General features: G+C 53.6%; 1 protein-coding gene across 2 annotated transcripts; it reads right to left on the reverse strand.

The window, feature by feature from the left end:
- Window positions 1-2,845: 2,845 nt before the first annotated feature.
- On the reverse strand, window positions 2,846-23,635 carry CDHR1 (cadherin related family member 1). Of its 2 annotated transcripts, XM_077124372.1 has the most exons (18): window positions 23,581-23,635; window positions 22,955-23,050; window positions 21,879-22,024; window positions 20,719-20,769; window positions 19,676-19,765; window positions 18,418-18,504; window positions 17,150-17,266; window positions 16,013-16,156; window positions 14,262-14,340; window positions 12,757-12,857; window positions 10,089-10,292; window positions 8,817-8,969; window positions 7,063-7,227; window positions 6,541-6,608; window positions 5,544-5,772; window positions 4,631-4,888; window positions 4,076-4,109; window positions 2,846-3,465 (listed from the first exon to the last, which is right to left on the reverse strand). In XM_077124372.1, the coding sequence occupies exons 1-18, from the start codon at window positions 23,633-23,635 to the stop codon at window positions 2,846-2,848; spliced, it is 2,697 nt and encodes an 898-aa protein (XP_076980487.1). The 2 variants fall into 2 exon arrangements, with proteins under 2 accessions (XP_076980487.1, XP_076980488.1); XM_077124373.1 differs by lacking the exon at window positions 4,076-4,109 and having other exon boundaries at window positions 2,846-3,385.
- Between the last annotated feature and the right edge of the window lie 4,246 nt (window positions 23,636-27,881).

Consider the following 27,881-nt stretch of genomic DNA (forward strand, 5'->3'; position numbering starts at 1 on the left):
TTTGCTCTGATTCAAGTTCTCAAACTTGTCTAGGAGCCCAACTCCCTCCTGAGGCCCATTTGCTGGCCTGACCTTCCAGCCCAGAGGCCCTCTTGGTCATGGACCTAAAGATAACACTGCTTCTCAGGCTGTTATGTCCATGCCAGCCCACCTAGTTCCTGCCATAGCTAGGTTGCGTTGGGGGTAATTCGTTCTGGCTTCAGATCCTATTCCTTGCCAAGGAACCTTGGGTCTGTCCTGTTTGGAATAAGAGTCCAATCCTAGCCCATGCTGAGCTATAAGCAGGAAGACAAACCTAACCCAGGCCCATGGAAGGCCCTGCTGACGTGCTGCTGTTAAGGCTGCACTCAGGGCAATTTGGACATAACTGTACAGCCTCCCAAAGAGTTAGACCTGGGAGGCTGGAGGCGGGTCCACCTACTGCAGGTGCTGGGAGGCAGGGTCAGCTTGCATGTTAGGAGGACTGGTCTCCATGAATGAGCTAGCACAAACACAAGCAAGGAGCAGGTCAGCTTGGCCTTTAGTGAACAGATTTTATTCACCATTTACAAAAGAGGTTAATTGCATGCAAATTGTGAGGATGGCTGTATTCCCTGCGGAGAGCAACATGATCCGACACAGGCCTGTCTGGAAACAGAGGTTGGTATATACCTGGTTTGTTCAGCCTAGTTTCCTGTCTGGGCTCCTGGCTTGTTAGAGCCCGTTCTTGACTTAATACTCTTGGTAAGGAGCCTGCAGAAACCTCAGCAAGGAATCTGCATGCTGGCACATCTGCATTAGACTCCGAAAGCAAGGAAAAAATTACACGTGTGTAAAATCTGTTTAAATAAAATCATTCAAGTCTGCTAGAGGGCTTATTAGTTGGTGGTCTGAAATGCAAAGAACGGTTCTACTTCTCTCTGTCTGTGTACAAATCTGAATCTCCTTAGAGCAGGTTTCTTTAAAAGAGAGCAGACCTTCTTGACCAAAAGGGGGAAGAGAGATATGAGACAAAATAAATTGTCAATGGTTGAGAGATTTCCAACAGAGTTGAGAGGCTATCCTAGGGGCTAATTCTTATGTATCATATAGATACCCCTTTTCAGCTTATGGTGTATTAGAGGGGCTGGAGTGAAATATCTGAAACTGTTGAGTTGTGTTCCAGTAGACTTGATTCTTGAAGATGATTGTAGAAAGATACAACTTTTACAATGTGACTGTACGATTGTGAAAACCTTGTCTGTGACTCCTTTTATCCACGGTATGGACAGATGAATACAACAAAATATGGGTAAAAAATAAATAAATAATGGAGGGGGTGGATAAGGGGTAAAATAAATTGGATAGATTGAAATACTTGTGGGCAATGAGAAGGAGGGGTAAGGGATATGGGATGTATGTGTTTTTTCTTTTTATTTCTTTTATTGGAGTGATGCAAATGTTCTCAGAATGATCATGGTGATGAATATACAACTATGTGATGATATGGTGAGCCACAGGTTGTACACCATGTATGGACTGTATGTGTGTAAAGATATGTCAATAAAAATATTTTTTAAAAAGGGAGGGAGGTAGAGCCTCTCTGCATCTACCATAAGGGCCCGCGAGCCTCTGCTCCTTGGAGAGGTTGCAACATGCTGAGGAGCATGCCCCAGCCAGAGCAAGATGCTGGGAGAGAGGGCCGTGAGGCCAGTCCTCGCCCCCCACATGCTGTGCTGCCCCAGGCAAATCGCTTCTCTCCGGGAAACCCCATTTCCCTCCTCTTGGCAAGGGGCAATGCCACCTCCAGCTCTGGCTGTGCACGGTTGGAGGAGGATGAGCGAGGCCGAGCGAGAATGAGCGAGAACAGGCGCACCCAAAGCTCATGCAGCGCATCTCCCGGGGCTCTCGGCATATTAGCTGGGAGGCTCCTAGAACTTGCTGGAAGAGCTGCACCCTGGAGAACTGGGCTGCTGAAAAATACGTTACATTTGTGCTGCTTGGCAATTTGTTAAAGCCCCCTTCCCTGTTGTCTTCTTTGCTCATTGCCTTAGACTCACTTGTAAGGGAAGCAGAGAGGACTGACTTTCCTATCAGATGAGAAAGAAGATGGACAAGGCAGCTAAACTGCATTCCCAAGGTTATACAGGGTGATCAGAGGATCCCAGTAGAAACAGAAATCTCCCTGGATCTCAGCCCGCATATTCAACCGTGGGCATCTTCATGGACCTCTGGTGGGGCAGCTCCTCAGCGAAGGCTCTGGAGTTCTTTCTGGTGTCTTTTGGGCACCCAGCACAGCTCTGGCTTGGACCTTTCTGGGCCCCAGGCAGCCTTGCTGAGGGCAACTGCTCTCACTTCTGGAAGGTCCCTCTTGCATCCTCTATGCCCTTTGGTCTCCACGCAGACCCATCCTCCAATGGCTTTCAGGTCAGTGCGAGTTTTGGGGGCCTCCTGGCCCTCCCCTTGCCCACATTGGTTCAAAAGCCCTCAGTACCTACTGCGCTCGAGCCGCAGCTGGGACTGAACTTCCTTTCTGTGCTCCAGTTCTTGATTGGAGGCCTCGGGGCTCCAGGTTCTTGTCAGTCGTGTCACCTCGGCTCCTTGAGGAAGTATGCTGAGACCCCAGCAGGACCCGAGGACCCTGAGGGCCCGAGAGTAGAGGACACAGACCAGGCTCCTGGTCACTTCCCAGCCTCTGCAGAGAGTTCAAAACCTCAGGACAATGGGGAAGCATTTGCCATTTGCACCCCAAAGCCAGAGAAAAAGGCCATTAGGAACTGCACGTGGGGGTTACACTACGGGACAAAACAGGGGTGATCCTAAGGAACAGAGAGGGTGGGGGGCATGGTTAGAGCAGCAGGGAGGGGGCGGAGCCATGGAACACGTTCTAGTAGTAAGCCTTATTGTCTGCGCTCTTCTTCTCAAACTTTTGCTTCAGCTCAGAGATTAGGGCTGACTGGACAGGGCTCCCCAAGGCCTTGGACGTGGGCGACCTTCGCGGCTGCTGGGGGGCGAGGGAGCCCGAGACCGTGGGCACAGTCCTGCGGGCAGCCCCCGCGGCGGCCGCCGCTTGGGGTGGGGGAGGAGGAGCCGGGGCTCTGGGGGGCAGCGAGCGCCCGCGCCTGTTGTTGTTGCAGTTCTCGTTGGGAGGATCCTCTTGGAGCACAAACTTGGCAGCGGCCTTCGCCCTCCTGAATTTGAGCCACTCGATGCGGACGGTGCGGGGCGTGGAGCCCGGCCGCCGGCGGAAGACGCGCCTCACCGGCAGGACCTTGTTGGATTTCTTGTTGCGCCAGAAGGTGGCGGTGGAGATGAGGACGGTCATGGCCACCACGACGGCCATGACGCCGGCCAGCACGCCCACGGCCTTCATGGGGTTGTCTTTGGTCTGCATCAGGAAGGCGGCCACGGGGTCCCGGGACAGCATCTGGAAAGAGAGGGCACCGTCCACGTCCCCCCTTGCATTCAGCAGCTCCTGCCTGTTTGCAGGACAACAGGGCAGGCTCCTGGGCTTCCCTAAGCTGAATGGTTCTAAAACTTTCCAGAGCCAGGAATCCCTTTGAGAACCTGAAGAGCAGAGTGGGATTCTCTCCAGGAAAAATACACGCACGCGGAGTGAAGCATACGCTACAGAAGAATGAACACAGATAGAACGCATGCAGTTCTCCAGAAAAATACACGCAGGGAAAAACAAATGTATGCAGCGTTCCAGAAAAATATACACAGAATGAAGGTGAATGCAAACCACTCTCCAGAAAAATGCACACTGAAGGACATGATGCAAGCAACATCTTTTACATTGAGGACTCCTCTTTCTGCTGAACTCTGTTCTTGAGAGCCAGGCTACTGCTTACCTTTATTATGGGAGACCTGTCTTCTCAAATGTTTCTAGAACCCCTTAAGAGAAGGCTTTCTTCTAGGCAATGAGCTGAGAACTATACATAATGATTTTACTTATTCATTTCAACATTGGTGCACTGGAGGTATCTGTGATGGTTTAGAGCTAAATGTACCTCAGAAAAACATGTTCTTGAACTTGACCCATTCCTCTGGGTGTAAACCCATTGTAAGTAGGACCTTTCAATGAGACTACTTCAGTTAAGGTGTGTCCCACCTCAATCAGGATGGGTCTTAATCCTATTACTGGAGTCCTTTGTAAGAGAATGAAATTCAGAGAGAGAGAAAACCATAGGAAGCAAGAAGCTGGACTGGAACTGGGAAGAGAAGGAAAAGATCAGGAGAGGCAGCTGTGGGCCTTGCCATGTAACAGAGGAGCCAAAGATCACTATCAACCAAACTCAAAATGGCATAGCCCTCAGGGAAAAACACCACCTTGATGGCTCCTTGATTTGGACATTTCCCCAACCTCAAAACCATGAGCGAATAAATTCCCATTGTTTAAGCCAAACCATTGCATGGTATTTGCTTATGCAGTCTAGGAAATTAAAACAGCATCATTATTCCCATTTTACAGAAAAATAAGTGGAGGCTTAGCAAAGCCCACAGTCACACAGTTAACAAGGGATGTCAGTAAGATTTCAGCTCAAGTCCTCTGACTTAGCGGCACAGGCCACAATCGGAAAGCTGAAGATGGTCTCTCATCCTGCTCATGTTACAGAGAGGCCTGAGCTGGCCTTCTGACTTCTCCTCCCGACCCAGGCTTTGCACCCACCTCGGTGTCTGTGATGTCAATCTTGAGTAGGGCTGTGGTACTGAAGGATGGGGAACCACGGTCCTTGGCCTGCACCTCCAGGGACCACGTGCAGTCCCTCGTATGTGTGACGTTGTGCAGGGCCTCCAGGGAATGGATGAAGTTCTTGAGTCGGATCTCCCCTGTGTGTACATCGATGTCAAACACGTCGGCCGGCTCGGCGTGGGTGATGGAATAGTCCACCAGGTTGTTGGGCTCCTCTGCATCCTGGTCTGTGGCCTGAGCACAAAGAGGGGCAGATGGTGCTGGGTTTTGAGGACCACATCTTGCATATGGTGGCCGGGTTGTGGTCAGTGGCCCTTGCCCTATTTTATGTGGGCTGGGGCTGGAAAGGGGATGGAACATATCCCCTCCCATGAGCCAGATCCCTGGGTTATGGGTCATCCCATTCCATTCTAAGAACATGGCTAGGAAGTAGGCGTTGTTAGGTTCATATTGTAGATGCAGAAATGAAAGTTTGGAGATGCTAAGTGACTCATCCAAAGATACACAGATAGAAGGAGAGGGAGTTGGGATTTAAAGCCAAGTTTGTTCTCCATGATGGGAAGGGAGACAGCATAGTACAATGGAAGAAACACTGGCTTTGGAGGCTAACAGACTAGTGGAGTAAATCAAGGCAAGATGAAGCTGTCTGAGCCTCAATCTTTTTCATTTGTAAAGTGGTGATAATGCCCTCTGTCTCAGGAGTTACTGCTGGGGTGGGGGTGGGGAGACAGGATGATATAAAATGTCTTAAAGTCACTTACACCCAGTAGGAATCCAATAACTAAAAAGAAAAGTGTATGTTATGGTGCCTCCTGCAGCTACTGGATCAGGGTTTTTACGGGAAAGAGTCCTCTGAGCCAAAGTAAGCTCAGCTGCCTCCGAAGCCCACCTCAATTTTCACTGGGGTCCCCAGCACCATCGTCTTCTCCTGGATGTTCTGTCCAAACTGGGGGGAGTGGTCATTGACATCCAGCACGGTGATGGACACCTCGGCCAGGCTGTACCTGCCTGCCATGTCCTCCGCCTTTGCATAGAAGTTGTATCTGGTGATGGCCTCAGCGTCCAGGCTGGCCCAGGGCTGGGTATAGATGACCCCTGAAGATGGGTGGATCAGGAACCTGCCAGAACATAGAGAAGGCAAGCGTGTGTGTGCACGCACACATACACTCACGCGATCAGAGACATGCACGCCTCATATGCACAGGTTATACACACTCATGTACACGCGTGCATATGTGCACGCACACATGTGCATGCATACACAAGCACACATGCACATATGTGTGTGCACACTCACACAAGCATCCACACCTCATTTGTGCTTGCAATACATGCATGTACATACATGCACTAACATGTGCACATGTACACTGCTCACATGTGTGCACACACGGTGAATGCAATGTGATACCATATGCACACCTGCCCGCATTAATGAGCTGCCTCTGGGAAGCAGAATAGGCGTCATGAAGCTTCTCTAAGGTGTTCCACCTGGTCCTCTCCTCATCCTTTCGGTCTGACTGAGGGAGGCAGACCCACCCACCTACTCCCCACCTGTCAATCCTGAGCCTCTCACCCCTGCCCACCCCCTCCGGCGGCTCGTCCTCTTCCCAGCCCAGCACTGTTTACCTTGCCCCTGAGGCCATAGCCCATGCTCCAAGCCATGACGATGATTCGTCTTCTCCCCGACTCTCAGACACCTCACTGGGGTCTCCAAAACCTCTGCCTCAGGCTCTCCACTGCTCCCCTCCATTCCTCACCCCCCTGCCCTCTGTCAGGATCTGTACTCAGCCTTTCCAAGTTTCTTCTGCCTTTGACACTGATGCCTCCACCCCCAGCCTCCTAAACTCCTGGTCTGAGGCCCTGCCCGGGCTTCTCCTACTTACAGGTCTGCCCCAGTCCCGTAGATGGAGTATCTGACTTCGCCCCAGGGACCTGTGTCCGGATCCACAGCCTAAAAGAGAGAAAGCTCCCAGTGGGCTCTGCCCCCTCGCCTGGACCTGCTGGCAGCTCATGTGTCAGAGGGATGTTTTCACTGTCAAAACAGTGGAAATACTGATCTGGAGACATGCCCCAGAACCCTAGTTTTCCTCTACAGAAGTCTCAAGTGCTGGAGGAAACAAAAGGCTAAGGACTGGAAGGCATTTACTCCTTGTTTATGAATACGTCCCCCGCCCTATATGCAGAGTTGACACATATGTTCTCAGTAGAGTCCTGAGAGGTTATTATTCCCAGTCTGTAGATGAAGAAACTGAGGCTTCAGGAGGGTACACTGCCCAGGGACACAGCTAATGAGTGTGAGCTTTGGGATTCGGGCTGGAACCCAGTTTCGTCTGACTTTGCCAGGCCACACCAGATCTATTCTGTCCCCAACCCTGCCCCCGTCCCTGGGCCAGTCCTTAACCCACTGTGACAGCCACCACAGTGGAGCCTCCGGGGGCATTTTCGGGAATCCTGGCAATGTAGTAGTGGGAGGTGAACTTGGGGACATTGTCATTGGTGTCCTGGAGCTGGATCACAACGTCTGCGGTGGAGCTGAACTTCTCCAGAGTGTTCACCTCAATGGCCAAGAGCTGGGGAAGGAAGGAAAACAAGGTTCTGCTTAGGGTGACAAGGAAGTCTTGCCACCACCTGTTTCCCCAGAGCCTGCCCAGCACCCAGCAGCTACTAGCGAATCTTACTCTCAGCTGCTACAATTAAGCAAGACCTCCTTTCATTTAGGGATTCAATGTTATGTTTTCCCTAAAAGAGTTAGCCAATTGCTCCTACATCATTTGCTATTTTCCCCATTTCCCTGTAATATCACCTTTCTTATGTACTAAATCCCCATTTGTATCTGAACTGATTTTCTTTTACTCCACTGACTTGTACTTTCCTTTCTAGTCCCAATTCTCAAATTATTTTGCATCATAAAATAATTTAATATCTGTTAGGTCAAGTTCCTGCTTCATATTCTTTTTCTTTCCTGAAATTTCCTGCCCATTTTAAAAGTTTTATTTATCCACGTAAAAACCAGTAAAATTTTGCCAATCCCCTTCACCACCTCTTCCCAAAGAAAATTCTGGGTAAGATTTCATCTGGGTGGCACTGGATTCTTTATTAACTTAAGGAGAACAAGCATTTTAAAAAATAAAATAAAATAAGGTACACCTTTACATTTTTTGCCTTTTCCCTGTCCTTTGTAAAATTTGCATTTTTCCTCATTTAGATGCTGCACATGTCTTATTTTGGTAATTCTGAGGAACTTTTATCTTTTGGTTGGTATTGTAACCGAGAATCTTTCATTCCATTTTATTCCCATTGTTATTTTTGTATATAGGAGAACTATTGAATTTTGTGGCTTAATTTTGTAATCAATGCTGTTGGCTGTTTCAATCAGTTTTTCAACCACTTTGCTTGGGTTCTCTGAGTAAACAATCACTCATCTACAAATCATGTTTGTCTTTTCTTTTCCAGTGTTTGCACCTCTTGTTTCTTTCCTTGATCTAATTTCTCTGGGTTCATTACCAGGAATAATGTTAAATAACAGCGAAGATGGCAAGCAACCCTGCATTGTCCCTGGCTCCATAGGATGCTTTTAGTATGTCACCTGTAGGCACGATACTAGCTCTATAGGTGTTTATGTGCATGCATGTTTAATTATAAAAAATTATCACCATTTAACTACTCTCAGTGGGGTAATTATTTTCCTTTTCATTATTGATATGTTTTTAAATGATATGCATCATTTACATATATTTAGCATTGTAAGTAATTACAGATAATAACAAAAGGTTATTATCCTGCTAAGGCTTTTATCAGAGTAGAAGACAGATGTCAAAGGCATCCATCTCGATAATCAAATCATTGTTTTCTCTCAACCTACAGACATGGTAACCAACAGTGAGTGCTCTCCTTTGAAGCCCCCTTGCATTCCTGGGGATGCTTGTGGTTTAGAGGCCGAGGAACCCAGTGAGACTGTTGAGCAGGAGGCAGAGGCTCCATGTACCCCTTTATTTCTCCCCTCCCCACCCCATTCTCCAAGTCAGGCCGAGCAGGAAGGATGAGGGCAGAGGAGCTTGGAGGAAAAGGGGGGAGGGGCCAAGGGCTGCGGGAACCCCTCAGGAACGTGGCCAGATGCTGGCCCTCCCGTCCTCCCGCCCCGCCCAGGTTCAGCACCTACCTTGAAGGTCAACACTTTGAACTTCTCAAAGTCAATGGCAGCTGAGTTCTCCACAATGATGGTGACCTGGGCTTCATTTAGAACCGTCTGGGGAACTACTCGGAAGATGCCCCTGGGGCCCACCAGCCGCAGGTTGAATTTGGCATTGGCTCCCTGGACCACAGAGTTTGGGGAGAGGAAGTTGGGAGGAAAAGTGAGGATACAAATTCACTGTCCATCAAATGCTACTTGGGGAGCCTTCTACACCCTAAGCCCTGAGAGGGGAGTGCTATGAGCTCGTTCAACGGGTGAGGCCATCACCCTCTTAGCAGGTTATGCGGATGGAGGGAGGTGTATGGAGTTGACTTATGTCCCCCCAAAACACATGTTGAGGTACTAACCCCTGAGACCTTATTTGGAAATAGGGTCACTGTAGATGGAATTAAGTTAAAATGAGGTCATCCCAGAACTAGGTGGGCCCTTGGTCAGTATGACTGGTGCCCTTATAAGAAAAGAAAAAGAAGCACAGACAGACAGAGGGAGTAGACAGCCATGTGACCATGGGGGTGCAGATCAGAGTGCTGCAACCAAGGAGCAACAGGGATTGTCAGCAAACCCCCAGGGGCAAAGGAAAGGCCAGGAAGGAATCTCCCCTGCAGGCTTCGGAGGGAGCTGCAGGTCCCGGTGACACCTTGATCCCAGACTTCCGGCTTCCAAGACCATGAAACAATCCATCTATGTAGTGTGAGACCATGTGCTTTGCGGCACTTTGGTATGGCTGCTCTGGGAAACTGAGACACGGGCCAACGAACACCAAGGCTTACCCCAGTGCCTCGCGTGGGAGGTGACGGGGCCGTTCACAAGCTCCTGTTTTGTGGGCCAGGGGCAGAATGGGTTTTTCTATGTGTCTTTTTTTTTTTTTTGAGTATATTCTGGTAACATATATACAACGTGAAATGCTCCATTTTACCCACCTTCAGATTCCCAGTTCAACGTTGCTAGTTACACTCAATGTGGTGTCACCATCACCACCATCTGTTACCAACACTACAGAGGATTTCGGTTTGATGGACTTTTATGTTATTTTCCAATCCATTGCAGAATGCCCTTGGGCTCAGCAGAGGGTCTGTGGTGGGCTACTCTCTCCCCTCTCCCTCTCGGCGGCACCCTCGCCCTCATTCATTTTGTTCCCTGCCCAGCCCCTGTGATAAACACAGCAGCGGAGGGGGTGAGCTTAGGGGTGCTGGGCTGCATGCGCTGTGGGAGGGAAGGGAGCAGGTCAGGGCCATTCACCTGGTCTGAGTCGTTGACGGTGATCTTGAGGCCCCGCAGGATCTCCCCCTGGGGCGGGTGCTCATGCAGGGAAAGCTCGAACCTGTTCTGGGGGCCACTTTCCCCGTAGAACGTTGGGGGATGGTTGTTGAGGTCCATGATCCTGATGATGACGGGCGCCCTGGCCTGGGCGGCCGGGTCCCCTGCAGTGCCAACCTCGGTCACCTGGGGTGGGGACAGGGATGGCTGCTTGGTGAGCAGGATCCGAAAGGCCCCCAGTGACCCCACCTCCCGGGATTCACGCCCTCATGTAACCCCTGCTCCTTGAGGGTGGGCTGGTGGAGAGGACTCGCTTCTAGCAGATGGAATATGGCAAAGGTGATGAGGTTATGGCAGACTGTCACTTCTGCCTTGTCAGCAGACCCTTTCCCCTCCTGGCTGAGATAAAGCAGGCAGTCCTGCTGGGGAGGCCTGTGGGGCAAGGAACTGAGGGCCACCTCTAATCAGAAGTCAGCCAGGAACTGAAGCTTCTGGTCTGACAGCCCCAAGCAGCTGGATCCTGCCAATAGCCTCATGAGCTTGGAAGTGAATCATCCCCACATCAAGCCTTCAGAGGAGACCCGAGTCCTGGCTGCCATCTGGCAGCTTTGCAACAGACCCAGAGAGGACCCAGCTAAGATGAGCCTAGATTTCTAATCCACAGAAGCTGCAGGAAAATAAATGTGTGTTGGTTGAAGCCACAAAGTTTAGATAACTAATACAGGGTCCAGAGCCACGGTGGGGAGTCCAAAGGTACCCTGTGAACCATTTGAGAAATACCAACATGACTCTCTTCAAGGCCTTCCTTTCCCTTCTCCTATAAGTATACTCTGGTCTTACCTATCCTAAAATTACCCTCCCTGGACCCCATTCCCCAACCCTAATTCTCTTCCTTCTCAGAAGCTTACACCCATTGTCTCCATTTCCTATTTCTCACTCAGTTCTCACCCCTGCTGTATCCCCAACCCAGTTGCAGGCAATCCCTGTGTCTTCCATCCTGCACCCAGCTGCTATTGTCCTGCCTCTTCCTGAGAGCTTCCCTCAGCTAAGGTGACTTCACTTTCAGCAGCCTTTTCGCAACCTCTCTTATCTCTTCTTGGTCTCCTTCACCTGAATTTCTGTCTCCCTCTTACTCTTAGCGTCTGACATGGCCCATGGCTGAGAACTTGGCCACATGCTTTTTTCTCCCCATGGCCATCCTCCCTTCCCCTCACCCCCTCCCACGGCCATCACCGTTACCTCGATGTGGAGAATCTCTTTCCCAAGTTCCAAACACGCATATCCAACTTGGGATGTTTCAGTTTGAATGTCACCTACCTCCCAAAAAACTCACCATTCCCCTCCACGTGACTTGCCTCTCTTGTGTGTTCCTGACGGCACACTACTCCCCACTCCTGCCCCCAAACATCCCCCATCCCTCTCTGACCCTCCCCCTCATGCCAGTTGGTTGTTACTTTCCATGGAGCCTGTCTTCTGGATATTTTGCAATGTGTCCATTTTTGCCATCCCACCTGCTTCCTCCCCATGGGCTCTCTTTCTCTGTCACCTTGACCAATGGTTCTGCCTTCCTCTCTCCCATCCACTCTCTCCAAACCCTAGTCAGGACCACTATTCTCCAAAACCAGGCCTGGCCTGGCACCAGAATCACCAGGGAGCTCATAAAATGCAGGGTTTACCCCCCAGACACACTAAATCGCCATTTCCAGGAGTGGATCCTGGAAATCTTTATTTTCAAACTCTGCAAATTCGGGAAGTCCCTTGGATTAATTGGTAGTGAGAGGGCGTTTTCTGATATGTGCTTCTAATCCTGCTCGAAACCTTTCAAGGGCTCCTTTTTGTGTTTGAGGAGGACCAACTATATAATTTGTGGTGCACAATGAAAATGAAAATACTGGGGTCCTTGTTCAAAAGCTAAGAATTTTAAGACAGCAACAGCAGAAAATTAAGGCTTGAGTGGAGGTGGGACCTGTGTGACCACACAGCACTGCTCTAAGGAAAAGCCCACACCCTGCATCTGGGGCCTTAGCTCATCTGCCCCCAGCCTGGGTCTCCAGCACCTTAGCTCACCTGGCCCCAGCCTGGGTCTCCAGACTTTTTTCCTTCTAGGAGCTGCCTGTGGGCCCTCTGCCCCAGTCCCATTTGACTCCTTGCTGTTCCCAGATGCATCATGGGCTTTCCCTCCAGCCTCGGCTCATAGGGATTTCTCAGCCTGGGATGCCTCCACTCCATCCCTGCCCCAACCAACTCTCCTTCGCCTGCCTCCACCTGTAGGATCTGACCCATATTTAAGGCATTGCTGCTTCAATCCTACCTCCTCCTGCCTTTCCCCAACTCTCTTATTGTGGATTCTCATCTCCCCCATCCCCAAGGACTTTTTTTCTGCCTGCTGCAGCCTTCATACAGGTCCCCGGAAGTAGGGATTCCTGGGTGCAATATCTAGCTCTCTCTCCTATCTGAGAGCCCCCAGGAGCAGGGCCTGGGTCTCCCCACCTCCTTACCCTTCCAGGGCCAGCTGGTGCTTCCTGGAACAGAGCTGATGCTCAGAGAACATTGATAGAGGAGAGTGGGGTGGGTTCACTCAGAGAAGAGGAAGTAATCACCACTCAAAGGAGGAGACAGGGCAGGGGAGACCAGGCTGGAAGGAGGGTACCTGTACATGCAGCTCATACACTTCTCTCTGGAGCTGGGCTGGGTTTTGCACAACCGAGATGGCTCCGGAAGTCTCATTAATTTCAAAGGCTCCTTCAGACCCTGTCACAGACCAGAAATGCGCCCTGCAGTTCTGCACAGGGCTACCGGGGGGCGCAGGGTGGTCATGCCTGGCAGAGTGCCACATGCCCTTCAAGCACTATCATCTCGTGGGCCACTCCTCTATAGAATGTAATTCTATGATGTACATTTTGCTTATGAGGAGACTGAGTCTCAGAGAGGTTAAGTAACTTGTCTAAGGTAACATAGCAAGTGCTGAGCTGAGACTTGGCCTCATTCTGTCCGATTCCCAGCTTTCATACAGCTTTCTCTCTCTTATGTTGGTGTGTGTGTGCACGAGAGAGAGAGAGAAGAGATGGGGTAGAGAGGTGGGAGGTACAGGTCAAGAGAAAGGGAGGGATAAAAAGAAACAGAGGGGCGGGCCGCGGTGGCTCAGCGGGCAAGAGTGCTTGCCTGCCGTGCCGGAGGACCCCGGTTCGATTCCCGGCCCCAGCCCATGTAAAAAACAAACAAACAAACAAAATATAATAAAAACAAGAAAATGTTTAAAAATGTTTCCCTTTCTTCCTCCCTTCCTTCCTTCCATCCTTCCTTCCTTCTCTGTCTTTCCTTCCTTTCCTCCCTCTAAAAAAAAAAAAAAAAAAAAGAAACAGAGGCAGGGAGAGAAGGATGGAAGGAGGGAAGAAAGAGTTGAAGGAGAGGCAAGGACTGCAGAGAGAGAGGGAAGGAGAGGAGAGAAGAGGAGAGGGGATGGTGGTGGGTGGATGAGTCATAGTTATTCAAAGATTTGCAGAGGTGATGGGGAGGAAAGGAGGAATGTGCCCCAGGCATGGCCCAGGGACAGGGCTGGGGGCAGGCAGTGGTATCTGGGTGAGTAAGTAAGCATGTGCATGAGATCAGCTCCAGGCACGCTGGCCTAGCCCCATGGGGACCAGCTACTGAGGGCCATGGAGCCCACCCCAAGGATGGCTCAGCCTGCTCAGTTGCTGCCCAGTTGTGCAAAGAGTACAGACTCGGGTGCTGGCAGATGCTGGTTCACAGCCAAGGCTGGGAAGTTAAGATGCCCATTTAGCTTCTCTGAGCCTCAGTTTTCTCATTTGTACATAGGGTTAGTTTTAGGGTGATCCCTCATCATCATCTCATTTAATCCATCTAATTCAGCTTTAGATTTAGATTCATCTAATTCAGAAAATTAAAGAGAATGAGACAAAACGTGGGAGTGTAAGAAATGTCGCCCCCCAAATGAGCACACGTTCCACACAGCCCCCTTGTGTTGGACAGAATGACAAGCAGAGGTGGAGGCCCGGCCCAGGAAGACCGGCCCTGCCCCTGCTCTCCATACGACTTCTACTCCTGGTTCTAAAGATGAGGGACCTGGGACCCAGAAAGCTCAGGACTGCAGCGATGCGATGGGCCTTTCCCTCCAGAGCTGCCCCCCAGACTCACCGTTCACAAGGCTGTACAGAATGCGGTTGGGTCTGCCCCGGTCTCCGTCCATAGCAGCCACGGTCAGCACCTCGGAGCCCTTGAGGAAAAGGCGCAGCTGCCTGAGGCTCTCCTCTCCCCAGACCGCCCCCATCACAGGGAGGATGTGCCCCCTACCTTGCCCCGAGGTAAGAGGCCAGCCTCAGTGTGGCCGCAGGTGGGAGGCCTGCCCCTTCTCTGCTGGGGGCTCGCAGCACTCACCGGACCTCCTAGGAACCATCCTTGCCCCCTCCCCCGCTTCGTGTCTCACCTTCATATGCCCTGCTCAGCCCTCCCTCCACTGCTCTCCCCATCCAGCCCCACCCACACTGCCGCTGCCCTCTCCTGTCTTCATTCCATGAGGGGGAGAGGTGGGAGGCAGGTCAGAAGGCATCCAGCACAGAGACGCTCACATTTTCTCTGCTGGGCCCCAGGATATCCTTCACAGCAAGTGGGGCCACAACTAGTCAAGTCCTGCTCTCTGGTTTCGCTGCTGTCCCTTTCTCTAAGTGCCCTCTCTCAGGCCCTTCTCTCGGGCCCGGCCCAAGGGCTGCCTCTGCCCTGGGGGCAGCCCTGACCTTCAGCACCTCTCCCCACCCTTGGCTCCTCAGTCGGACTGTCTCAGCCACCCATCCCTGGCGAATTCTGCAGCATTCCCCGCTCCCAACCCGAGGACAGCCTAACATTTCTCTTTCCCTCACTCCAGTGGTTTCTACCATCAAGCTAGCAGCTTCTGGAAAGCCTGAATCTCAGCTTGTGCCTGGCACACGAGGGGTCCTCAAGAAATATTCCCACTGTCCTATGAAGCTGGACTAACTAGGAAAGAGTCAGTGAATGCTGAGAAGGCAATTCATCTCCAGAGAGAGTCCTGGGCTGGCCCGACATACAGAGTTGGCACCATGCTGGTGTTGGCTGCAGGATGCCCGTGGGGAGCGGGGGTGGGTACACCCCAAGGAGATATATGCTCATGGGGGGTGCACAGGGTGCCGTGGGGGCATAGGGGATGGGCTCCCACCTCAGACTGAAGATGCCAGGGAGAGGTGACCCAGCTGAACATGGGGGTGGGGGGGTGGGCAGAGGGGGCTGTGAGGGCTCCAGGGGTTGGGGTTGGTGGTGCTGAGCCTCGATGCCAGACCGAGTGGGGACTGACCCTGCACACTGTAGGGGGTCGCTGAGGGGAAGATAGGATAAGAAGCCCAAACACCTAGGGCAGAGATTTGCACTAGCACGGGGCAGGGGCGGGGAGCTGAGCCAGCCTGCAAGCTGGGCCTGGGTGGGGTGGCTGGCAAGGCCCTTGTGGGTGCAGGTCACTGGAGGACCTGCTGCTCCCAGGGAGCCTGGGCTGTGGGTTTGGGAGCGGAAGCACAAAAGAACCTCCGTGTTCATGAGGTACCGGCTCCCCCTGCTATGAGGCGTCAGAAAGGGCCTTCTCCCTAAATCGGGTCTCTCAGCCCCCCTTTCTCTCTCCTCTCAGCCCTTTGTGGCCCCACATTTGCAGCTGGGCTGTGGTGAATTAGAATGAATAGTCTTAGCACCCATCAGAGGCTGCCAACCCGAGCATATGCTTACTCCTCCTTACACTTCAGGGACAAAGACGGCTGTTCAGTGGCAGAGCCTGAGGCCCCTTAGCTGAGGAGGGAGCCCCAAGGCCAGACCCAGCCAGCACGGCCCCAGTTCCCGGGAAGCACGGGAGACAGGGCAGGAGACGTCGGGAGGGGACCCGGGACACCCACCGGCAGTGTGTCCTCGTACACGTAGCCATAGTAGGGGGTGCCTACGAAGACCGGGACCATGTCCTGGATGTCCTGCACGTTGACCGTGACGGTGGCGGTGGCCGAGAACACCACATCGGCCCCTCGAAGCTGCCCCCCGCCGTCCTGGGAGACAGTCAGGGGCCACAGAGGACAGTGATGAGAAGCTGACTCTGGAGTCTAAAGAGGCTGGTAGAACCTCCCTCCTGCCACTCACTGACCACAAGACCAGCTCCCCCCCGCTGAGCTTCTGTTTGCACTTCGGTCAGTGCCTCGAGCACAGCAGGTGCCGAAAGGTGCTCCTTCGGAAGCAGGGTTAGTCCTCTCTCTCCAGGGAAGCCAGGAAGGACAAGTGGCAGAGGAGGAGGAGCAGAGCTAAATTGCCAGCCAGGCCCCCTGGGGGTCTGGGGTGGAGGTGGGGATGCTGAGCCGGACCCTCGTAGGGTCAGGGGGCGGGGGGGGGGGGGGAACAGAGGCTTAGAGCCTGCAGGTGGGGGCTGGAGTAGGATGGCCAGTGGTTAACATCTGACCAGCAAGCGCTTTGCATGAAAAAGAAGGCTGGGCCTAAAGGGACAGCTGAGGTTGAGTCCTCACAGTGTGGGGAGAGAAGCCACATTTGCTGAGCACGTGACAGATTCTAGGCTCATGCCCTTTAGAAACGTAATGAAATCAGGTAAGCTCAGTGTGGCTCAGTATTGTCCTTATGTGACAGATGAGGAAACTGAGGCTCAGGGAGCGGAGGGTGGCCAGGGTGTGGGCGGCACTTAACAGCTGGGTCAGAGGGGAGGGGAGGGGAGGGGTGGAGGGGTCTCGTGGCCGGGGCCACCTGGTCTTGCCCAGCAGACCCCCACCCACCAGTCCTGAGTGGGGTGGGGGAGTGCCCTCTCCACCCATAGTCACAGCCTCCCTGGGGAATCTGTCCAGCAGGCCCCCCCCCAGCAAAGATCACAAGCAGCCCCCGCCCCCACCCCAACCCCATCTTGCCTTGCGCTCTCCAGACTGCGGCCCCACCCATGTGGACACTAGCTTTGTTCTAGGCCATTAGACCATGGGCAGCTTCCTCTGACAAGGGCTGAGGAAAGACCCAGATGCTCCCTGGTTCCCCCACTTCCCGGTTACCTTGGCGACCACGGTGACAAAGTGAGCCCGCGTCTTCTCATAGTCCAGCGCAGTCCCAGGCCGCAGCCGCAGCACCCCGCTGTGGCGGTCCACAGCAAATTTGCTGGAGCGCAGATTCTGGAAAAGCGAGGGGCAGGCTGGGCCTCTGGGAGGGCCCCAGGCTGGCACCTGAAAAGCCCCATCTGCTGCTTCAGAAGGGTCCTCACTGCACCTGGTCGCCCCCCTGAGCTCAAACTTCAGGGCACCCAGCGATTCTGCACCCCCAGGGCATTGCCCCTCACCCCCACTCCCTCAGCCCAAATCAGGAAGGTTCCCTGCCGGCAGGGTCTTATCTTTTCTCTAGACTCAGCGGCAAAACAAAGTGGGCTCAGCTTTGGGCAAAAACTCCCGTGGATAGGCAGAGCACCCTGACTGAGAAGGATGGGGTCTCTGAAGCTTGGGAACCTTCAAGCCACAGGAAGTAAGTGGTCTGGGGACCGTCCCAGGGAGGAGGAAGGAGGCCTGGGGAGGGGCAGGGCGTGGTTGGGATCTGAAGAAGCCTGGGGACCCCCAGCCAGGGAGGGCTGCATGCCAGGCACTGTTGGGGGTGCTTTAAAAGTGTTTCATCCCTATAGCTGCGCAGTGAGGATGTGCCGGTATTCCTTGCATTTCACCCCTGAGGAAACCGAGCTGGAAAAGTGGAATAGCGTATGCAAAGCCACGTGAGTGGAGGCCATGGGATCTCTCTCCAGAACCTGTGGGCTCCAGGGGCTTTCTCCAAAGCCTGTACTTTCAGCCACCATGCTGCACAGCTTTGAAAATTGTGAGAGGAGGAGATGACATGTGGAGGGCAAAGCAAACATAGCAGAAAGGGCAGAAAAGAAAGAAAAGAAACTGTGAGGGATGAGCCTGGGAAGAGGCAGGGGGTGCAGGGGAGGGCCCTCGGGCTTTGACAGAGTGGGGTGGAGGGGGAGCAGAGGCTGGAGCTCTGTCTCCTGAAAGTTGTCCCCTTCTGGCCATTCTCCACACCATATGGGTGCAAGGTGCCTTAGCGTTCTGCTGGGGAAGGGGTTGGGGGTGAGGCGCTGAGGATCTGGGAGACCTGGGGAGACCGGGCAAGCCTGCAGCCTGGAGGGGGAGGGGGCCGCCGGATGGGCCCATCAGGTCTCTGTCTCAGGCCCCTCTCAGGTCCCACCACCCTGTCCCACCCCTGTGACATCTCCTAAAGGCCTTGGAGAGGCAGGTAGGGGTTGCCTGGGGTCCCCTCCAGCCTGGGCATCCTGCCAAACCTGCAGGAAGTAGGTGACGCTCCCTCCAGAACCCGTGTCCTTGTCCACGGCGTGGACCTTGAAGATGCTGCTCCCAGGAGGCGTGTCCTGTGGGGGGGGGGTGTTGTCACAGCCACAGGGAGGGTCACCCCGGGGGCAGTGATGGGAGGCTCGAGGCAGGGGCATGGTGGGATGGGGCTGGGGAGGGAAGAGCTAAACTGAGGTGAAAGGATGGGTGCTTCCATCAGGTAGAGGGGCAGAGATGGAGGAGCCGCCTCCGAGGGGTGCAGGGAACCAGGGGAAGCGAAACTGAGGGACAAGAAGACATGCAGAGGGACTGGGGGCTGGACTCAGGAGGGAGTGGCAAAATAGATAATGTAATTACATAGATAAAGATAAATAGATGAGGCATTTAAAATATGAAAGGCAATTCCCAAAGAGAAGAAGGGTTAATGCATAATTCATTGTTACTGGGAATCAAATGCATGCAATTTAGAGCAAGAATGAAATATTTCTCTTACTGAATTAGCAAACATTTAGAAACTCATGTATTCCCTGTGTGGACAAGAGGTGGCAGGACAAACCCCCTCCTGCCTTGTAGGGGAGAGAGCAAGCAGATGCCACCCTGGAGATACAATTTGGCAATACCTCTGTCACTCAGGCTTTTTGACCCAGTAAATCCAAATCCTGCACTGCCTCTTAGTGAAATAATCCTACCTAGAGAAAACTGAAGACCTTTATGCCAGAATTTTGATGTTACTTACAACAGCAGAATAAAAGCAACCTAAATATTCAAACTTCAGGGAATTCTTTAAGTAAATGCTGTTGTGTTCACTTGGCGGAAGCTATTCAAATAGTAGTTACCCAGACTTTATAATTAGTGAGGAGGAAGCTTACATGTAAATTAAGGGGAAAGCAGTGTTTTAAATAACGCTGGCTCAAGTTGGAAGGATTGAGGGTAATTCAAAACGCTTTTTTTTTCTACTTTTCTGTTTCACACTTTTACGATATACATAAATGATTTCACTGTTACAAATGGAAAATAGTTCATAATATGAATGCATGAGGCAGTGGGAAAGGGGAGGGGAAGGCAGGGAGGAAGGGGCTCTCCAGGGGAGAGTGAGGGGTGCAGAGGGGCTCCCCTACGCCTTAGGGAGCTCAGGCTGAGCCCGGTGTGCCCCTGGTGCCCTGGGATGGATCATAGTACTGCCCTAGAGGGTGAGCCCAGGCCTGGGGAAGGGCCCAGGTTCAGCCTGGAAGAAAGGAAAACCTCACTCACCTCGGGGACCAGGACAACGTAAGGTTCCTGGATAAACCTGGGCGCCTCGTCATTGGCATCGGTCACCAGGATCACGACTTTTTCTGCCACCTGAGAAAGGGACAGAAGGGACAGGAGCTGGGAGAGTGACATCCTCTGGGGGGATAAAGGGACGGTGGCCTCCAACACACCAGGTACAAATCTCTGCTCCTCCTTTTTCTGTCCCTCCCTCCTTTCTTTAGTTCCTTCTCCTAATCATCCAGGCAACAAATATTAAAGCAGCACTGTGTTCAATCCTGAAGTTTGGTGGTGTCGATTTTGCCATGGGGGGGTGGGGGAATGGGCTCAAGGGGCAGAAACAAGCATGTGAGGGACAGGGTGACAGCAGTGGGTGCCAGGCAGTGGGGGCGGGGCCCTGGCACTGTCTGCTGGGGGCATTGCGCTCGCTGGGACCCAGGCCTGAGGGCGGTGCCATGGAGAGCACGGAGGCGTCACAGGGAAGTGAGACCTCAGCCCTGCAGCAGTCTGTCAGGTGAGAAGGTGGGAAGGTGTACAAAGGCGAAGGGTGTTGGGGGTTGGGGCTGGAGGGTAGGGCATAGCAGGAGAAAGGGGGACAGACAGCTAAGTGCAAACGGGAGGTCCGGTAGGCAGGGTGGACGCTTGGGTTTCATCCTGAGAGCCGTGGGGGTGGGGGGCTGGCGGCAGCTGTTGGGGTCTCCTGGGCCACGAGTGGCCGGCTCTCTGTTCCAAGGTCAGAGGCGGATTGGGGTGGGGGAATCTGGAGTGCGGGGACCTCCTAGGAGGTCTGTGGCAGTGATCCAGGGTCAGGGGACTGCAGCGGCTGTGGGTAGGGGGGGAGGGAGGAGGAGGGGTCTGCGGCCCAGGTGTCTGAGGAAGGGGTGTGAGGTCCAGGTGGGAGAAGCTGGGAGGACATGTCTGAGAAGATGCTGAGGGACGCGAACAGAACCGTCAGAAGTACGGCCCACAGATTTCGCCCTCTCCATCCCTCTTCCTCCTGTCCTCTCCCCAGTCCAGCCCACCTCAGGCCCCGGAGTGGCACTCACCAGATTCAGGCCATCAGAAATGCTGACGATGGCTTCGATCTCCTCCTCTCTCTGCAGAGCACAGGGACTGACTCAGTGTCCAGGAGCCTGACACCCCGCGGCTGGGGCGCTTGTCCTGCCCCATTGCACTGAGCCGGGGGATAGATGCATGGGGGCTTCTAAGGAGGCCTGGGGCAGGGGGGTGACAGGGGTGCCCGGCATGGCCTAAACCTACCACTGACCATGTTCAAGATCTTGTTTGGGGGCTTTGTGGATTAGGGGTTCTCAGAGGGATTGTTGAGGTTTCACCAGAAAATGCTCCCCTGCTTCAGCAAGGGAGGTTCTGGAGGTTCCAGGAAGATTTTCTTTCCCCCTTTACTTTTTATTTTATTCCCCTTTCCATGTCTCTCCATATCCATCGTTCTGCAGAGGGTCAGATCTATGGTGTCTCAAGGGCACCCCAGGACATAGCAGGGACTCAGTGGGGAGGGGTGTCGGGAAGTCTCCAGATCCCCGTGGGTACCAGGGAAGGGGTGCTGGCAGCTCAGTCCCCACTTCTGCCACAGCATCCCCTAGAGTGGACTTGAGACCTTCCGTTTCCTTTCTCTGCCCTGCCTGCACCCGTGGCTTCCGTCATCGCACTGGAGTTGGCAGCAGACCCAGAGCTGAGACTCGGTTATGTGGCTGAGACCCCCAGCCTAGCAGAGGTCCCAAAAGGGAAACAGAGCCCAGATCCTGTCACCCACAGGATCAGAGGGTCCCAGAAGCGAGATATTTTCTGAGACTCAGACCCACTCTCCCAACCACTCTTTGCAGCCCTGATCTGCTATCTGAGTGAGTTCTTTGTGAGTTATAGGACCTCTCCAAGGACAGGTTAAAAAATTCTTTATGAGGTTTCTGAAAGGCAAAATGCAAACAAAAGTTTTATTTTCAATTGAACATGCTTAAAAAATTAACAGGGCCAGCAGCTGCTCATTAAGAATCCCACTGTTCACTGTGAAAGCAAAGCCTCCTCTGCTAATGGAAGCAGCTTAGCAGGGGGCTGAGCGGGCTGTCTGGGAGGACCCCCTCTGTCCCCTTTGCCCCCCAGGGGGTCTAATGCAGCAGCCATTGGTTTCTTAGGTACCTTCAGCCCACAGAGGTCAGCTGGCATGCAGGGCCACCCACAGCCCTCCACCTACCTCTCTGTCCAGCTCTTCAACCAGGGTGATGTTTCCAAAATTGGGGTCCACTGAAAAGACATTTCTAGCACTGGGATCAAAGTTGATGTGGTAGGAGATGGGGTCACCCTCGGGGTCTGTCCCATTCAGAGTGTACACGTGAGAGCCTGGCAGGAGATACAGGGGAGAGCTCTAGACCCTAGGGTCCCACTGTCCCACCAGCTGCAGCTGCACAGGACCAAGGCTTCAGACAGTTAAGTAAATCTTCAGTTGCCGTGAACTGAGCACTGCTAAGGCCTTGTCCCAGCTGAAGGCTTCCCCTCTTTATCTCCGTTCCTCACAACCTGTCAATCATTATCGGCCACTTTACAGATCAGGAGGATGTTCAGATGCTGGGGCATTTTTTCCCTGTGCCTGGGAATGATTCCTCTTTCAAGGAGCCAAGGTTGGGGGCTTCCTGGATTCAGGGCACCAGCGCAAGAAGGAAGCAGCCAGTAAAGCAGGAGGGACAGAGAGGAGAGCAGGGTGCGACACCGCACCCCCTGCCCAGATTGCTTCTTCAGTGAGTTCTGAGCCACGCCCTCTTTTAGTCCGAAGGTCCTTTCCCTCCCCCCCGGGCTCCAGACCCCCAAGGGAAGGGAGGGAGGGGGAGGGGCAGTAGGAGTGCAGACCTCCCATCTCGCTCTTTCTCCCCCTCTCCTTGCACATCTTAGCGAGTTGGATATTCTTGGGCCTTTTTAAAGCTTAGAGATCCGAGGCCCAGAGAGGGAAGTAAATTTGCTCAAGGTCACATAGCCGGTAAGGGGCTCGGCCGCGGTCCCAGCCCGCCCTTCACTCCGTCTGTCGCCTCGGGGCGGCGCTGTCTCTGGGCCCGCTACAGGTCTCTAGTTCTGGCCCGCCTTAGGTCACCATGGCAGCCGCGGCCGCCTGCCCTGCCTCTGCCTGGAGACTTCGCAGCGCGAACAGAGCGCCTCCCGGGAGCGCTGCACAGCCAGGCGCTCAGCCCCCTGATAGGTTGTGTCGCTGCGTCCAGGGGAACGCGGACCGCCCCTCGGGGAGACCCGTGGGGGTGCAAAGGTGGTGCCAGGGCTACTGACCTACGGGGGTGTCCTCCGGGAGGCTGAACAGCGCCATGTTTCCGTTGGTGCTGTCCACCCCGTTGTCGAAGAAGTGGGGGGCGAAGTTAGCCTGGGCTAGGAAAAGAATACAGACGGGAGGACAGACAGGCACGCAGACACCCGGAGGGACAGGTTTCGCACCGACGCGGTCACTCCGGCGTCGCTCTGGTCTCCTTAACCCCACTCCACCAACCAAGGGCGCCGCCTGAGCTTGGACCTCCAGGCAGCGGCCAGTGGGCACACTGGACAGCCGTGACCAGAGAGGGGCAGTGCCCCGCCCAAGGTCACACCGCGAGGCGGCGGGCGTGCAGGGGGGCAGTAGGGCCGCCTCCCCTGCCCCACGCAGCTATCGGGGCATCCCCTGAGCCTCCTGCCCTGCGTCTGAGAGTAGTGGAGGTCTGAGGCGTAAATCCCGGGGCTCCAGGGTACGCGCCCCTGGAGATGCGTCCCGGGAGCACCCGGCTATCCCGCGGGGCCGCGCACCCGGGAGGATCGTTCCCGCCCCCGTGCTCCCACGCGAATCCCACTCTGGAACTGAGCCGTCCAGGACTGTGTCCCCGCTCCCACCCGGTTTACACCGGCGTCCACCTCTGGCAGCCACTCACCCAGGCAGAGGCGCAGCAGCCCCAGGGCTAGGGCGGCCGGCGGGCCGTGCCTCATGTCTCCGCGGGCGGGTAGTACTGCTTGTCGCTTCCGTGGCCGGGCGCAGGAGCACGGAGCATGCCCCGGGCCCGCGGGTTGTGCAGAGACCACAGCACGGGTGGCGGCGGCGGCGGCGGGAGGGGTCGCCAGGCGGGAGCGCCCGGTGCGAGGGCGCTAAGCCGATGATAGGTCTGGGATCTGAGCAGCTGGAGCGCTGTTGCCGGCCGCCTAATGAGACCAATTAGTGGGCGAGCAGCTCAGGGACCGAGTGCCGGCAGCAGGGGGTGGGGGGTGGGGGTGAGGGTAGGAGGGCAGCAAGGAGAAGGTGACAGGTACTTCTCTTTTGCCTCGTCCGCCCTCTTCCCATGGCCTGGAGCCCCCAGGCCGGAGGTAGGAGCACTGTGGAGGGGAAGCAGTGTCTCCCCTAGGCCCTGGAAAATTGGGGCTTCCCTGGGTACCCATAACCTGGCAGGGCTAGGGATCCGCAGGAGTTTTCCTTTTTCATGAAGTTCTCTGGACTTTCAGGGCGCTCTCCCTCCTCAGCCCCAGCATTCCCGACTATGAAACAGCAGCAGGAAATAGACCAGACCTGGACAGGAGGGGTCCTTGGAGGAGAAATAAGAGGAGGGGATGAAAGTGGACGGACCTGCCTGAGTGGACGGTATCACAATATTATACCAAATAGGACTCAGGAATAGTGTGTCCCTAAAGGGAAGACCAAAGACAAAGTGTTGGGGCTGGAGGAGCAGATGGTGAGAAATTATCAGGGTCCCTCTCGTAGACCTCATCCTATTCCTGACCTCGCCCCTCCAGGCCAGGCCAGCTTTTGTGGGGTCAGGTCACTAGTGGGTCCACCTGTGTGAAGGGGGGCATAAGAGGGGCTCTTCATGTCTCCACCAAAGAGACCTTTTCAGACCATTCCAGCCCAGGATTGTGAGAGGTGGAAGTTCCTAGGGAGTAAACCTGACTTTTCCTGTTCCCCCACCCCAATGAGAGACAGGTGACCTTGGAGGAGGGACAGACTCTTCAAGACTTCCAAGGGAAGGCCACCATTGGAGGGCAACTTTTAGCCTTGTCTTGGGATGGACTTGCTCATGAATGGAGAGCCTTCCATCCCTGGAGGGCATTTACATAAGACAAGACACTGTTACAGGGGGGACTTTGAATGGCTGATGACTGGGAGAAGGTGGTAAGCCCAGGAACCTTCCTGGTTGCCAGTAGAGTTCTCTGGGCTGGACCCTCATTCTGTCTTGCTCTGGAGTTGGGTTGGAAATGCATCCTGTCCTCTTTCTCCTGGCCAGGCCATTTATGGGGGACACTGTGTTGTCACTTCAGGCCCAAGCTGGATCATGTTCCAGGATGCCTTTGGGGTGGTATGTCCACAAACAGAGGTGCCCTCTTTGTTTGCCTCCCTGAGGGGCCTCCAGTATCTGGGGTCTCAGCATTCCAATCCAGCCACCATCAAGAGGGTGGAGCCCACCCCATCTCCAGTTAGTCCTCTTTTATCCATAGTTAACAGTGATCAGAGATTCCAAGAGAAGGAGGGAAAAGGCAAATCAGTGGTCTCAGTATGTCCAGCAAGTCCCAGGTTCAGTGAACCAAACCCTGCTTGTGGAGTCCCCTTAGGCTTGGCCCTTTGACTTAAAGAGTGCACTTTAAATTGCACAGAAGTTTCTGTATTTTTGCTTCACAAAACTCTGGGACAAAGCCAAGGCCAGCAGCCCACAAGTCCTGAATATAAATGAGGTGACAGAGGCTTGTTCCACCTCACCCAGGGAGCTGGGGGGCAGCCCCAATAATTCCTGGGACAACTGTTGTGTCTGTGTGCTGAGAGGAGCAGGCTTTCCTGGTGTCCTGTCTGCCCATCTCCTCACAAAGTGTTTTTGGGCCTTGGTTCACTCTCCCCAGTTCACAAGAGACTTTCACAGGAGAGAGATAGAGAAGGAGTACCCCACATGCCTTCCGTAGGTGTGTGTGTATGTGTGTGTTTGTGTGTGTGTGTGTGTGCTCTTACCCATATTATCTCAGTGAACCAGCATAGTCTCTCCTGATGTGCTCATCTCGCCTTCCAGAGGAAGGAGTTAAAGCTCAGAGAGGGTAGTCACTTGCCCAGGCTCACACAGCCAGTGGGTGAGACTAGATTCACATCCAGTTTCTGTTGGTTCCCAACAGAGCTGGAAATCTTCCATGAGAGACGTAAGTAACCCTGAAGCTACTGAAGCGTTAGCTTTAGGGCCCCTGCTACAGGATCCCTTGCTACATAGTCGTAATTTTGTCTTTGAAGTTTTATATTCTTTTTATTAAAGAGACTCCCCACCCCCAAATTGTCCAAAGTTCAGCTGTACAATTTGGGACATATTAAATGAGTTGGTTACCCTAGATCTGCCTCTGCCCTTAAGACTCCTGCAAACCAGCAGAGACAGTGCTTTGTGGAGGTTCTCACCTGGACCCTGGTCTTGAACTTTGCAGTATGGAGGGTTTGGAAGCTACCTGGGGGCCTTGAATTGTGACCGCAGGGAAGGGCTCACCACCTTTGAGGTGTGGGGCTTGGCCTTCACCTACAACCCTGTACAACCTCAGGTAGACCAGCCACACCCTCCTGCCCCCATGCCTCACCCTTGCAGGGCTAGGAGCCCAGCTATGGGCTCAGTGTGCTTGGGGAGACTTGGACACCCATCTATTCTAAAGTGTGGCCTCCTTGTCCACCTTGTTATATGCCTTGACTAGGTGCCTGGGGGGCAGCCTCAGTTTATAACATGAGGATGGGACTTCTTCCCTAGCTGTCAGAAACCCTGCCTGACTCATAACTGAGGGACTCTCTGAAGCAGCCCTGGGGCTGCCACTTCTCCCCTGGACTAAGCCCATTGGCCATCTTACCCACTGAACTTGCCTCCTGGGTGGCAATGCTGACTTGCTTAGTGTGACATGCACACAGGTTGGCAGGGTCCTTTGCATGTTTTCACCCTATGCCTCTTGGTTGAGCCTGAGGGGGGAAGTCCTCAAGGGGTGTTTTTCCTCCCAGAAAATTTTTTTTCCCCTGGCATGCATCTTCCCAGAGACAGAACTGCCACCCCAGCTTGAGTCCCTTAAAAAACAGTGCTATAATCTATCTGCTTGTTTGCCTCCCCTCATGGGGCTATGAACCCCTTCAAGGAAGAGGCTGTGTTTCATTCATCAGTTGCTTCCACACCAACATAGGGCCTGGCACCCAGTAGACTCTCAATAGATAGTTGTTGGCTGAATGAAGGAATGAAGAGGCATCTGACAATGTCATAAATTCTTGGTTCCTGGTCCCCATGAACAATTGGACCTTCCCAATTGGTCCATAAATTGACAGAGTGAAGTATGCAGAGGTTGCAAAGTGATGTGCCTGCTGGGCCGGGTGAGTCGTGGAATTATGTGTAATGGCTGGATGGAAGACAATAGGGCCTGGTGGGGACTATGGTGCATGTGTAGGTATTCACATCATTGTACACTTAAACAGCGAGCTGAACAAGCAAAAGGGTTGCATTTCGATGAGGTGAGGGACCTTTTCAGGGCTGACATCTTGTAATTGGGCACGTCCCACTCTTCTGATTCAAACAGAGCAAATCCAGAGGAGCAGTGCACTTCGGCTAGGGTTGAACAGCAGATGAGCACCAAAGACATTTTCTAGGGATGAAGTTGTTGATAGCAAGTCTTCCCAGTTGTCCTGGAGCTGTCAACCTTTTACCAGGCTGCTAGTAATCAGGCAAGGTCCCGCCAGTGTCAGGGAGGCCAGACTAGGACTCTGGACACACCCAATGTCCTGGAACCTTTAGGATGCTTCCAAGGCAGGTAACTGGCCGCAGTGTTAGTAAAGGGTCATGTGTGGAGTCCTGCGTGACTGTTAACCAGCAGGGCATGTCTGCTGGGCTCTTGGAAGGGCCTTACCCTGGACTGTCAAGTTCACAGATAAGCTCAGAAGTGAATCATCAGATCTGGCAGATATGCGGGGCTCTAGGGTACATGTGGTGCCCAACAGGAGGCTATATGGTGGTTGGGCATGAGACGATCCAGGAGGACTCTGCCCTGAATGGGGCAGGGTGTGGTGGTAGGGGGATGGCCTAGACCTCTAACCTTGTACAGGCCTGGAACCATTTAGGTTGTTGGAATAAGATCTCTTGATGACCACTTGGCTTCTATCTCAGAGCTGGGCATTGTCTCCTTATCTTGTTTACTGTCACTCTGTAACAGGGCGTCTTAGCTTTATTTTACAGATGAAGAAACTGAGGTTCTGAGAGGT

Source organism: Tamandua tetradactyla, chromosome 13, assembly GCF_023851605.1.
Source record: "Tamandua tetradactyla isolate mTamTet1 chromosome 13, mTamTet1.pri, whole genome shotgun sequence".
Taxonomy (NCBI): domain Eukaryota; kingdom Metazoa; phylum Chordata; class Mammalia; order Pilosa; family Myrmecophagidae; genus Tamandua; species Tamandua tetradactyla.